General features: G+C 22.5%; 7 protein-coding genes across 7 annotated transcripts in view; 4 read left to right on the top strand and 3 right to left on the bottom strand.

Annotated features, from left to right (window-relative positions):
• Window positions 1–1314: 1314 nt before the first annotated feature.
• DDB_G0267528 (hypothetical protein) lies at window positions 1315–2446 on the top strand (the record flags this gene model as incomplete). Its single annotated transcript, XM_642009.1, has 2 exons — window positions 1315–1472; window positions 1567–2446. The coding sequence occupies 2 exons, from the start codon at window positions 1315–1317 to the stop codon at window positions 2444–2446; spliced, it is 1038 nt and encodes a 345-aa protein (XP_647101.1).
• A 156-nt stretch (window positions 2447–2602) lies between these two features.
• Window positions 2603–3791, bottom strand: DDB_G0267526 (hypothetical protein; the record flags this gene model as incomplete). Its single annotated transcript, XM_642008.1, has 3 exons — window positions 2603–3020; window positions 3129–3332; window positions 3433–3791. 3 exons carry the CDS (start codon window positions 3789–3791, stop codon window positions 2603–2605), a joined length of 981 nt encoding a protein of 326 aa, XP_647100.1.
• Window positions 3792–4372: 581 nt separating this feature from the next.
• ssr3 (translocon-associated protein TRAP gamma subunit) lies at window positions 4373–5196 on the top strand (the record flags this gene model as incomplete). The annotated part of the gene is made up of 3 exons (XM_642007.1): window positions 4373–4481; window positions 4679–4805; window positions 4920–5196. 3 exons carry the CDS (start codon window positions 4373–4375, stop codon window positions 5194–5196), a joined length of 513 nt encoding a protein of 170 aa, XP_647099.1.
• Window positions 5197–5593: 397 nt separating this feature from the next.
• DDB_G0267522 (hypothetical protein) lies at window positions 5594–6880 on the top strand (the record flags this gene model as incomplete). The annotated part of the gene is made up of 2 exons (XM_642006.1): window positions 5594–5680; window positions 5840–6880. 2 exons carry the CDS (start codon window positions 5594–5596, stop codon window positions 6878–6880), a joined length of 1128 nt encoding a protein of 375 aa, XP_647098.1.
• A 672-nt stretch (window positions 6881–7552) lies between these two features.
• DDB_G0267520 (hypothetical protein) lies at window positions 7553–8187 on the bottom strand (the record flags this gene model as incomplete). Its single annotated transcript, XM_642005.1, has 2 exons — window positions 7553–7671; window positions 8055–8187. The coding sequence occupies 2 exons, from the start codon at window positions 8185–8187 to the stop codon at window positions 7553–7555; spliced, it is 252 nt and encodes an 83-aa protein (XP_647097.1).
• A 216-nt stretch (window positions 8188–8403) lies between these two features.
• Window positions 8404–8571, bottom strand: DDB_G0267518 (hypothetical protein; the record flags this gene model as incomplete). The annotated part of the gene is made up of 1 exon (XM_642004.1): window positions 8404–8571. One exon carries the CDS (start codon window positions 8569–8571, stop codon window positions 8404–8406), a length of 168 nt encoding a protein of 55 aa, XP_647096.1.
• Window positions 8572–8909: 338 nt separating this feature from the next.
• Window positions 8910–12500, top strand: part of dhx57 (DEAD/DEAH box helicase) — a gene marked incomplete at both ends in the record, with an annotated part of 4444 nt that continues 853 nt past the window's right edge. The window contains 2 exons of the mRNA XM_642003.1: window positions 8910–9158; window positions 9247–12500. The exon at window positions 9247–12500 is cut by the window's right edge and continues 853 nt beyond it. Coding sequence (XP_647095.1) covers window positions 8910–9158; window positions 9247–12500 — 3503 coding nt within the window. The remainder of the gene's footprint in view (window positions 9159–9246) is intronic.

The following is a 12500-nucleotide window of genomic DNA, read 5'->3' as shown; positions in this document are numbered from 1 at the left end:
AAAAAAAAAAAAAAAAAAAAAAAATTTACAAAAAAAAAAAATCATCTCAAATTTCTAACCACCACACCTCATTTTTATAAGAAAAACGTAAAAATTTGGGGCACACATCACTAAAACCAAAAAAAAATTATAAATTGTTTATTTCTATTTCTGTTTGTTAACATATATTGCTTAAAAAAAAAAAATAAAAATAAAGAAAATAAAAAAAAATTAAATTAAAAAAAATAAAATAAAATAATTAAAACAAAAACATATAAACAAGAAAATAAAAAAAGAAAAAAAATAAAATTCAAAAAAAAAGAAATAAAAATATCTAGATATTTAAAAAAAAAAATAAAAAATAAAAAATAAAAAATAAATAAATAAATAAATAAATAAATAAATAAAAAATAATATTGTATGATATATCTATATCATAAAAACAATAATGTTATATTTTTTTTATCTCCATTTATTTTTATTTTTTTTTATTTTTATTTTTTTATTTTAATTATAATTTTTTTTTTTTTCTGGTTTTTATTTTGGTTAAAAAATAAAAATGTTCATCTCTGCCTTTATTTATCAATAACAAACTTTAAAGATAAATTTAAAAGAGATATTTAATTTTTGATTATGTAAATTTATAAGTATTAATATTTCTACTATTACAAATAAAAACATATACAACAAACAAAAAAAAAAAAAACTACAATGAGATTAATCTCTTGTTTGTTGTGGTATCATTTTTAAAGAAAAATAAAAAAAAAAATTCAAAAAATTTAAAAAAAAAAAAAAAAAAAAAAAAAAAAATTGGATCTGCAAATAAAAGATTTTTTTTTTTTATTTTATTTCCAACAATAACAAAAATTAATTTTTTTTGTATTATTTGAAATAATAATAATAAAAATTCTTTTTTTTTTTTTTTTTTTTTTTTTTAATAAAATCCAATATTTTTTATTTTTATTATTATTATTTTTTTTTTTTTTTTTTTTTTTTTGTTAAAAAAAAAAAAATTAATAATAGAAAGATATTTTTTAGAATATTGATTTTAGCCAAAATTTAAAAAAAAAATTGAGTATCATCATCAATTTAAATCAAATTAATGGAAAGTAAAATGTTACACGTGTTTTTGAATAATGTTTGAAAATTCTAAATGGAGCTTTAGATTTTCTTTTTTGCTTTCGTTTTTTTAAAAGTTTTTTTTTTATTTTTTATTTTTTTTTATTTTTTTTTTTATTTTTTATTTTTTTTTAATTTTTTAATTTTTTTTTTTTTTTTTTATTTTAAACAGCTCTTTAGCTAATATTACAACAACGCAAATATATAAAAATAAAGATGGAAAGTGGTCCAGTCGTCATTGATGTTTCTAGATTTCTTGCTGATCCAACCAGTGCTGAAGCATTGGAAGATTGTAAAAAATTAGTTAAAACTTTACAAGAAACATCTTGTTTAGTTATTAAACATCCAAAAGTCAATGAGGAAGATAATTCAAGGTTTGTAATTATTTTTTAAAAAAATTTATTAATAAAAAATAAAAAAAAAAAAAAAAAAAATATTAATATTATTTATTATTTATTTTAAAATTAGATTTTTAGATATGATGGAAAAATATTATGAACAACCAACTGAGGAATTAATGAAAGATGTTCATCCAGAATGGAGTTATCAATTAGGAGCCACACCAGAATTTACAGAGGAACCAAGAGATCATAGTGAAGTTATCACTAAATTATTACCACAATATGCAGCACATGCACCAAAAGGAGCCGATCCAAAATGGAGATTCTTTTGGAGAATTGGTGATCGTCCAGAGGATACTAAATTTCCAGAATTAAATTGTGCCCCAGTCATTCCAAAAGCATTCCCGGAATGGCAAAATGTTATGGACTCATGGGGTTCATTAATGTTGTCATCAATTGAGACCGTCTCTGAGATGATTGCCACTGGTTATAATTTACCAAAGGATTCAATCACCAACTTGATGAAGAACGGCCCACATTTATTAGCACCAACCGGTTCTGATTTAAAGAGATTTGGTAATTTGGATCAAATTTTCGCAGGTTTCCACTACGATTTCAATTTATTGACTATTCACGGTAAGAGTCGTTATCCAGGTTTATACATTTGGCTTCGTGATGGTACTCGTGTTCCAGTTAAAGTTCCAAATGGTTGTTTACTCTTACAAGCTGGTAAACAATTAGAATGGATCACTGGTGGTGATATTTTAGCAGGTTTCCATGAAGTCGTAGTCACTGAAGATACCTTAAAAGTTATGGAAAAATCAAAAGATGAAGGTAAATCATTATGGCGTATCTCTTCAACTCTCTTTGGTCATGTTGCTTCTGATAAAAATCTTACCCTCTTAGAACCATTCAATAATCCTCAAAATCTTGAAAAATATCCAAACATTTTAGCTGGTAAACAATCTGAAGCTGAATTAGAAATGATTAAATTATCAAAAAAATAAATTATAAAAAAAAAAAAAGTAATGGATATAATAAAGAAAAAGAAAAGAAGAAATTAAAAATTTATAAGAAAAAAAAGAAAAAAAAAATTTTTAAATAAATAAAAATTAACAGTGTGCTACTATTATATATTTAAAAAAAATCAATGTTTATTAATTTTATTTTTTTGATGCAGTTTTCTTTGCAGTTTTTTTAATAATTGTTGGTTTCTGTTTTTTTAAAATTGGTGTTTTTACAACTTTTTTTGTAATAACTCTTTTCTTTGGTAAAACTTTTACTGGTTCCTCTTCTTCTTCCTCCTCCTCCTCTTCCTCTTCTTCACTATCGTCATCTTCTTCACTTTCATCTTCATCATCTTCATCTTCTTCAACAATTTCTTCACCTTCACCTTCTTCAGGTTTTTCATCAGCTTGATCAACCATTGCTTCGTCAATTGATTTTTTAGATGAAAATGATCCACTTGTAAAGAATATTGGATAACTTTTAACTTTTTTCTTTGAAATTAAAAATTTAATATGATCACACATTCTTTCAACATCTTTTTTATTTTCACATCCAATAACATATTCTTTAATACTTTAAATTTTTAATGATCATTAAAAAAAAAAAAAAAAAAATTTTGTGTTAAAAAAAGAAATTCTATAAATAGAAAAAAAGAGAGAAAAAAAAAAAGAAACAACATACTTTTTCATATCACCTCTTTGTCTATTATAAAAATCTATTAAATCATCTTCTTCATCTTTACTAACTTGTTTACCACTTGATTTCTTTTGCATATCTTGTTGTTTAAAGAATTCTTTTATTCTCTCTTCACTAACTCTAACAATATTATATTGTTCCATCCATGCATTATATAAATCTTCACCTTTTAATCCACCTAAACCAGTACTATTTTATTATTTATATATATATATATATTTTTTAAATTCAAAGTTAGTGATGATAATATAATAATAATAAATTTAATTATAAAAAATGAAATAAATACTCTTCAACATCACCATGTTTATCATAAAATTTTCTAGATGATGGTTCTTTTAAAATTGAATAAATTCTTCCAAGTTTTTGAAATTCTTCTTTTGCCTCTGGACCATTGTTTTTATCTGGATGTACTTCTCTTGCTTTTTTATAGTATGCTTTTTTTAATTCTGAATCAGTTGCTGTCTTTTCAACACCTAATACTTTGTAAAAACATATTGATTCTATTGGTTGCTTTTCATTTGTGGTGGTTTTAGATTTTTTAGTTGTTGCTGATGGTTTCTTTTTTGATGGTGCTTCTGTTGGTTTTTCAATTGATGGTGTTGAAGTAGTTGTAGTAGTTGTAGTTTTTGATTTTTTAGTTGACATATTTATTATGGTGTGTGTGTGTGTGTGTGAATTGTTTGTTAGAAATTTATAAAATAAAAAAAATAAAAATAAAAATAAAAATAAAAATAAAAAAACAAAAAAAAAAAGTAATAATTCCGAAAAATAAAAAAAAAAAAAAAAAAGGAGGGAAATTAGTTGAAAGTTCCAAAAAAAAAAAAATTAAAAAAATAAATTTATTAAAAAAAAAAAAAAAAAAAAAATAGCTATTAAAAAGGATAAATCGTACATACCAAACTTTTTAATTTATCTTAATTTTGTAATTATAACTATTGAAATGGTAAAAAAAAAAAAAAAATAATAAACCTTTTAAAATTTTTTAAATTTTTTTTTTTTTTTTTTTTTAAAAAAAAAAGGGGTTTGACAATGTTATGACTTTTTTTAAAAAAAGAGTATGTGTGACTTTTTTTTTTGTTCAAAAAAATAAAAAATTTCATTTTTTTTTTTTTTTTTTTTTTTTTTTTTTTTTTTTTTTTTTTCAGCATGATCACAAATTTTTAAAATTAATTTTTCATTTTTTTATTACCCATATTATTATATTTTTATAAACATTTAATAACAAAATGGCCGAAGTAGATGAATTCTCAGCTTTCCGTCACGAAAATGACGTTTCAATTGAACAACGTATTGTTTATTTCATCAACTCTTTAATTGTAGCTTTAGTCCCAGTTTGTAAGTAATCAATTTAATATTTCTTTATTTTTTTTTATAAAAAAAAAAAAATAAAAAAAAAAAAAATAAAAACTTTGTTGGTGTTTAATTACACTGTTTTCTTTTTTTTTTTTTACAAATATAAATAAAAAAAAAAAGAAAATAATGATGAAAATAAAGAATTAAAAACTAACATTTTTAATAATTCAAATATATAGATTTATATCATGCCATCTTTTTCATGTCAATTGATGATCATATGATTATTTATGGTTCAGTTACCCTTTTCGCCGCAATTGTTCTCACTTTTGCCTACAATAACATTTACAGAATGAAGAGATTAAAGTAAGTTTTTTTTTTTTTTAATTTTAATTTTAATTTTGTTAATTTTCATCCATTACAAATTATTAACTAAATTTAATAATAATAATAATAATAAATAAATAAATAAATAAATAGATTATCAGCCAGCAGAGAACATATCTCAATTGCATCAAAGAATAAAGTTGGTGATAAAAAGAAATTCGCAGCAGCACAAAAAGAAGTTCAAGCCCTCGTCACTTCACACGAAGCTATCGCAGCATCCATCATGTATAATAATGCTGTTTTCTTAATTTGCGTTTCAATCTTTTCATTCATCATTTTCAAAAATGTTCCATTAGTTTATAATTATATCATCTCAATTTCTTTAGGTGCTGGTTTAACCTCATTTTTATCAACTTCTTCAAAACATTAAAAAAAAAAAAAAAAAATGGATAGATAGATAGATTAAAAAAAAAAAAAGATGGGAAATGAAAAAAGATTTGTTTAATTAAAATCACTTTTTTTTTAGTGATTAAAGAATAAAAAAAAAAAGAAAAAAAAAAAAAAGAAAAAAAAAAAATTTTAAAAAAAAAAAAAACAAAACTAAAATATTTAAATATCTGAATATCAATAGCTTATTTTCACCAATTTAATTTTTATTTTATTATTATCATTATTTTTTTTTTTTTTTTTGTTTGTTTGGAACAATGGTGAAAATAAGAAAATTATTAATAATGTTTATTTTTATCGTCTTCAAAAAAAAATAAAAAAATGAAAAAATTTTTATTATTTTTTTTTTTTTTTGTTGTTCTCAACAAAATTTTTTTTAAATGGAAAAATCATTAATCAACAAAGATCAAGATATATCGTTTTTAAAAAATGCTAGTTTAGATGAACTTAGTGATAAATTGAACTCAGTAAGAAATCAAAATCGAGTATTACTATCAAAACATAAAAAAAACTTAAACTCTCAAAAAAATAAACCAATAGTAATTATTATTTATTATTTATTATTATTATTATTTATATTATTTATTATTATTTAAATTCTAATTAGAATTTATTGTGTTTATTAGGGAATTAGAATATCAGAAAATCAAAATAAAATTTTAAAAGATGAAATTCGGAAATTAAAAGAAGAAACTCAAGAAGAATCATTTGAAAATATAGCTAATCTTGATGATGCTAAAACTAGATTAGAAGCAGATTTAGTTTTATCAGTAGAGCAATTAAAAATGTATTTTGATTTTTTAAAGCAAGAACTTGAAAATAAAAAAAATAAATTAATTGAACAAACTATACTATTGAATGAAAGTGAAACAATTTGTAAAATTATTAAATATAGAATCGATCCATTATCGGAAATTCCTCAAGAATTGGAACATGAAATTAAAGGAGTTGATTCACTAAATGATAACATAAAAAATAATCAATTATTAATAACAGAAATAATTGAAAAACATTTTGATCGTCTTCTTATTCGTAAGGATGAGGAAGATAAAGAAAAAGATAAAAAAAAAGATAAAAAAAAAAAAAAACAAGAAGATGATGATGAATATGAAGATGAAACTATTGATAAAAATTATCTTTATGATTTGGAGTACGAGGAAATAAATGAAAATGAAATTGAAAATGAAAATGAAATTGAAAATGAAATTGAAAATGAAATTGAAAATGAAAATGAAATTGAAAATGAAAATAAAAATGAAAATGAAAATGAAAAAGAAAGTGAAAGTGAGTGTGAAACTGAAAATGAAAATGAAAATGAAAATGAAAATGAAAATGAAAATGAAAATGAAAATGAAAGTGAAAATGATGAAAGTAATGAGGATGAAAGTGAAGAAATTTTAGAAAAGAAAAGAAGAACTCAATCTATTGAAAACTATGAATTAAGAAAAGAAACTTTTAAATATGTTTTACAACAAGTATTGCATCGTTTTTCAACAAATCCAGTATCATATATTTCAAGTAAAGACAAATCATTGGAACTAACAGAAGGTGTTTCACCACAAGAATCAATTCAAATCCTAAAAATAGCTGGTCTTATTGAATTTGATCCAGAAGATAGTAATTGTTTCAGATTAGTTAGGGATAATAGGGAACTTGACAAAAAATAATAATAAATCATTTATCATTATTTGAGATTATCTTATCTTAGAAAATATCTATCTAATTTTTTTTTTTTTTTTTTTAAATATTTTTGTTTATCTAATTAAATGCCTAAATAAAATGGAGGGTCATTGTTTGTGGATTAAATACAGTCATTCTTTTTTATCGTATTTAATAATATTATTAGAGATAAATAAAAATAATTTGTATTGGATTATTTTTATATTGAAGAGATAAATTTTAATTATATACATAGAATCATTTTTAAATAATTTTTAAAAAAGAATAAATAAAAAATATTAATTGCATTTTTATTTTTAATTTCTTTTTTTAAAAGTATTTTGTAAAGATATTATGTATAAATAATTTAAAATAAATATAAAGTTAGTTATTTGATTAATGATTATTTTTTTTATTTTTAAAAAAGATATTATTGTTTTTTCAAATGAAACATACCTTTCTTATCAAGTAAAGAATAAAAAAAAAAAAAAAAAAAAAAAAATTGCTGGATAAATAAAATTAAGATTTATAACAAACTAATATCAATTATTAATAAATAATAAATAACATTTTATTATTAAGTTTTCATAAAATAATAAAAAAGAATCTGGCCATAATAAAAATATAATTTGATATTTATTAAAAAATGATAATATTGAGGCTTCAAGTAGTGGACAAAACTAACAACAATTACCGCCACCACCACTACCATCACCACCACAACTACAGCCACTATCATCATCACCACCATCACCATCATCACCACCATCACCACCATCACCATCATCACTACCAACTACTAATATATATCAAAATAATTGTGAAATTTCAAAATATAGTGTGATACATTTTTAAATGATTTTTTAAAAATAAAAAAATAAATTAAATAATCCCATTTATTATATTTATTTTGATATTTGTTTTATTTTAGTTTTTTTTTTTTTTTTTTTTTTTTTTTGAAATTTGACTTGTTTTGTACCATGAAGATGTCCTACAAATTTAAATTGGTATTAGTTGATTTTAATTATTATTATTATCTATAATTTTAAATTGAATTTTTTTTTTTATTATTATTAAAAGGTGCCGTGACCCTCATGAGCCAAGTAAGAGTGAAGTACCTGTGATAGCTAATCTTTGAATTTTCTTTGTAAGTCGTTCTCTTTAAGTGTTTGATTTACACACTCTTTGAGTGTTCTAATTGGGCGAGTAACATTATTAATGGTACGATTTGTATAATTAGTTGAAATGATTGATCTGAATTCCCACCAGTGACATTGGAACAATATTTATACATCGAATGATTAATCATTTTCATCTTTATAATATTTTGAAATAATTGATTATATCATTGATCTTAATTTATCCAAAGCTGATTATATGATAATGAATCAATATTTAGACAATCTATTTAAAGATTTGATAAGGATTTATTCAAATATAATATAATATTTGAATAAATCCTTATCAAATCTTTTGACAGATTGTCTAAATATTGATTCGTTATCATATTATCATAAATTTCGTTTATTCCCTATATATGAGTTGCTGTACTCTTTCTATAATAAGTTTTTTCAAGTTTTTCACTTCTTCTTTTCTTTTTCTTTTTCTTTTTCTTTTTCTTTTTCTTTTTCTTAAATTTTGAATTTACATTCTCTAAATCTTCATATCTTGATACTGCTTTAACATTATATAATGCCATTGAACCTGATTTTTAAAATTTACTTTTTAATTTAAGAGAAAAAAAAAAAAAAAAAATTGAATTTTACATTCATTTTTTTTTATATTTTATTTCATTTTGTATTTTTGAGTCCTCTATTTATCTATATATATACTAAATTCATATAAAAAAATATAAAAATAAATTAAATGATAATTTAAAAAAAAAAAATAAAAAAATAAAAGGAAAAAAATGAAAATTTTTTGCTTTTTCGCAAAATTGAATTATTTTTTTTATTTTTTTTTTCATTTTTTTTTTTTTGAACTACTTTATTATTTTTCCTAATAGTTAATAAGTAGAGATAGGAGATAGATAGATAGATGGCAAAAGGATCAACACCAACACCCCCACCTCCAACAGGTAAAGGTGGTAAAAGTGCACCAGCACCAACTCCTGATAAAGGCGGAAAAGGAGGAAAAAAAGAGACAAGTGCACCAGTACCACCAACATCAGATAAAAAGGGTGGAAAGGTTAGTGGAGTAAAAGATTCAGTAGTGGCACCAACAACTGGTTTACCATTGGCACCAGAGAAACCAAGATGGACAGGTAAACAACCTGTTCAATATTTAGTAAGTTGAATATATTAATATCATTATTCTCTCTTTTTTCCCTTATTTTTTTGTAAGTTATTAACTGAAAAAAAAAAAAAAAAAAAAGAATGAATATTGTCAAAAGAATCAAATGGATAGACCAAATTATATAGAAGTAAAGAGTAAACCAGGTAAACATAAATTTAAGGTTATATTAAAATTTGAAGGTAAAAAGAAACAAATCACCGAGAAAGAATATATAACGACGACAATATACGATACTACACAAGAGGCGAAATCATATACAGCATTGGTAGCACTCTTTAGTTTATGTGGTAATACAACTATTTATAAATTATTCCCACCAGAATATACACCCTTTTGGATGCAATTAGATCAAGAATCAAAACAAGAGGAAGAAAAGCAACGTCTACTTTTAGAACAACAATTAAAATTTGAAGCTGAAAATGCGGAACCAGTTAGAACTCATACTCAAATGATACCACAAATTCATATGTCTGAAGAAGCAATGAGAATTGTACATTCCCTAGTATTGGAGTTATGTCAAAATGATGTTAGTAGTAGTAGTAGTGATATAGCATCAACATCAACATATGAAGAAAGAAAACAATTGGATGAAAAAGAAAAAGAGATTATTTTATCAACATTGGTTGAATTGGGATTTAAAAAGGAAGATATTTTATTAGCATTGGTAAATGTTTGTGATCATAATAATATTCATGGTATAATTGAATGGTTATGTTTAAATGTATCAAATTCACAATTACCAGAACATTTTAGACCAAAAACAATTGGTATTGATAAGATTGATATCAATCAATCACCATTACCTTCACTTTTAATTGAACCAAATAAACCAATCTATAATAAAACTAAAAGTGAATTTGAAAATTTAGCCATTTTACCAAGAGATACTATAAAACTTATAAATAATACAAAATCAATTTATAATGATATCAATGATGATGATGATGATGATGATGATGATGATGATGATGATGAATTAATAGTATTCTTTAAAGTTTATTTAAATTTATTTAAATTAAATGAAAATAATAACAATAATAATCAATTTACAAATGATGATGACATTAAAGAACAAAGTAAAGAAATTATTGAAAATGAAATATTAGCATTACAATCGATTTATATGAATAATGAAATTGAATTTAGTTCAAATAATCAACATATTATTTATAATGGTCAATCACCATCATCATCATTTAAATGTAATATCTATTTACCAACATCATTAATTACTTATCCATTTCAATTACCAATTATAACTTTTTCATCAGCAAAATCAACACCAATTACAAATCAAATAGTTATTCGTTCAATTTTAAATGAATTACAATCATCAATTGGTAATCCAATGATTTTTAATATAATATCTTGGTTGGATCAAAATATTTCAAATATTTTATCAAATAAATTAAAACCACTTAATACTCCAATTATAATTGATAATAATACGAATAATTCAAATAATAATAATAATAATTCAAATAATATTGAAACTTTAAAGAATAATAATAAAGTACAAAAACAACAAAATAATAATAATAATAATAATAATAATAATAATAATAATAATAATAATAATAATAATTATAATTATAAAAAAGTATTAAATGAAAAAGAAAAATTAAAAATTAATAAAGAATTAAAGAATGAATATGATAGATTAATTAAAGTTGATAAAGGTGTGATTAAAAAGAGAGAATCATTACCAGTTTTTAAGAGAAAGAAAGAATTTTTAAAATGTTTACAAGAGAATCAAGTCGTTGTTATTACAGCAGAGACTGGTTGTGGTAAGAGTACTCAAATTCCTCAATACATTTTAGAATCATTCATTTCCCAAGAGAAAGGATCAGAGTGTAATATAGTTTGTACACAACCTAGAAGAATCTCAGCTATTGGTGTGGCAGAGAGAGTTTCCTATGAATGGAATTGTGGTACTGTTGAGAACTCAATTGGAGGTTTGGTTGGTTACCAAATTAGAAATGAATCAAAGAGGTCGCAATCCACCAGACTATTGTTTTGTACCACCGGTATTCTATTAAGAAGAATATTGGATGTATCAAACATCTCTGATCTATCACATATCATCATTGATGAAGTTCACGAACGTTCAACTGATAATGACTTTTTATTAATCATTTTACGAGAAATCATTTCAAAACGTAAAGATTTGAAAATCATTTTAATGTCTGCAACTTTAAATGCTAAACAAATTGCAAACTATTTCAAATGTACTGATGATAGTATTTTTTCAATTCCTGGTTTCACTTTTCCTGTTAAAAATATTTATATTAATGAAGTTTTACCATTAATTAATAAATATAATCCAAACTATAAAGATTCAATTACAACAACCACTACTACAACTACAACAACAACTACAAATGATACAAATGAAGATGAAGAAGAAATTTTAAATAATAAATTAAATCAATTAAAAATTAGTATTGATCAAAAAAGAATTAATTTAGATGTTGTTGAATCATTGATTTTACATTTGGTTAATGGAGTTTTAAAAAAAGATAAATCAATATTAGTGTTTGTACCAGGTTTATCGGATATTTTAGAGTTATGTTCAAGATTAGGTAAACCAATTTCAACGTTTACTGAAGCTATTTGTCAAAGAATTTGGTGTGTACCATTACATAGTTCATTATCACCAAAGGATCAACAAAAAGTATTTGAAAAAGCACCAAATGGTAGGGTCAAAGTTGTAATAGCTACAAATATAGCTGAAACTTCTATCACCATTGAAGATGTTGAAATCGTTGTAGATTGTGGTAGAGTCAATCAAATGACATTTAATTCTATCACTGGTAACTCTGTAATGTCTGAAGAATGGACTTCGAAAGCATCATGTCGTCAAAGAGCTGGTCGTGCAGGTCGTACCTCCTCTGGTTTATGTTTTAAGGTTTTCACTAAATCAATGGAATCACAACTTCAAGATCAAGATACACCAGAGATATTGAGAACTTCACTTCAACAACTTTGTCTTCATGTTAAACTTTTCTTAAAAAATAATAAAAATACAACCATTCAAGACTTTTTAAATCGTGCAATTGAACCACCAAGTTCTGAACAAATTCAATCATCAATTAATGAATTAATTTCAATTGATGCTTTAAAAATCAATCAACAACAGCAACAAGAATTAACACCATTAGGTTATCATTTAGCAAGTTTACCAGTTGATGTTTATATTGGTAAAATGTTATTATTTGGTTGTATATTTAGATGTTTAGATCCAATTTTAACAATTGCTGCAACATTAAATTATAAATCACCATTTTTAAATCCACCTGATAAAACTATACGTCCAATGGATAAATTTTCATC

The sequence above is a fragment of the Dictyostelium discoideum genome, assembly GCF_000004695.1.
Source record: "Dictyostelium discoideum AX4 chromosome 1 chromosome, whole genome shotgun sequence".
In the NCBI taxonomy this organism is placed as follows: domain Eukaryota; phylum Evosea; class Eumycetozoa; order Dictyosteliales; family Dictyosteliaceae; genus Dictyostelium; species Dictyostelium discoideum.
The sequence above is the reverse complement of the archived record's forward strand: the minus strand, read 5'-3'. Positions and strand labels throughout refer to the sequence as shown.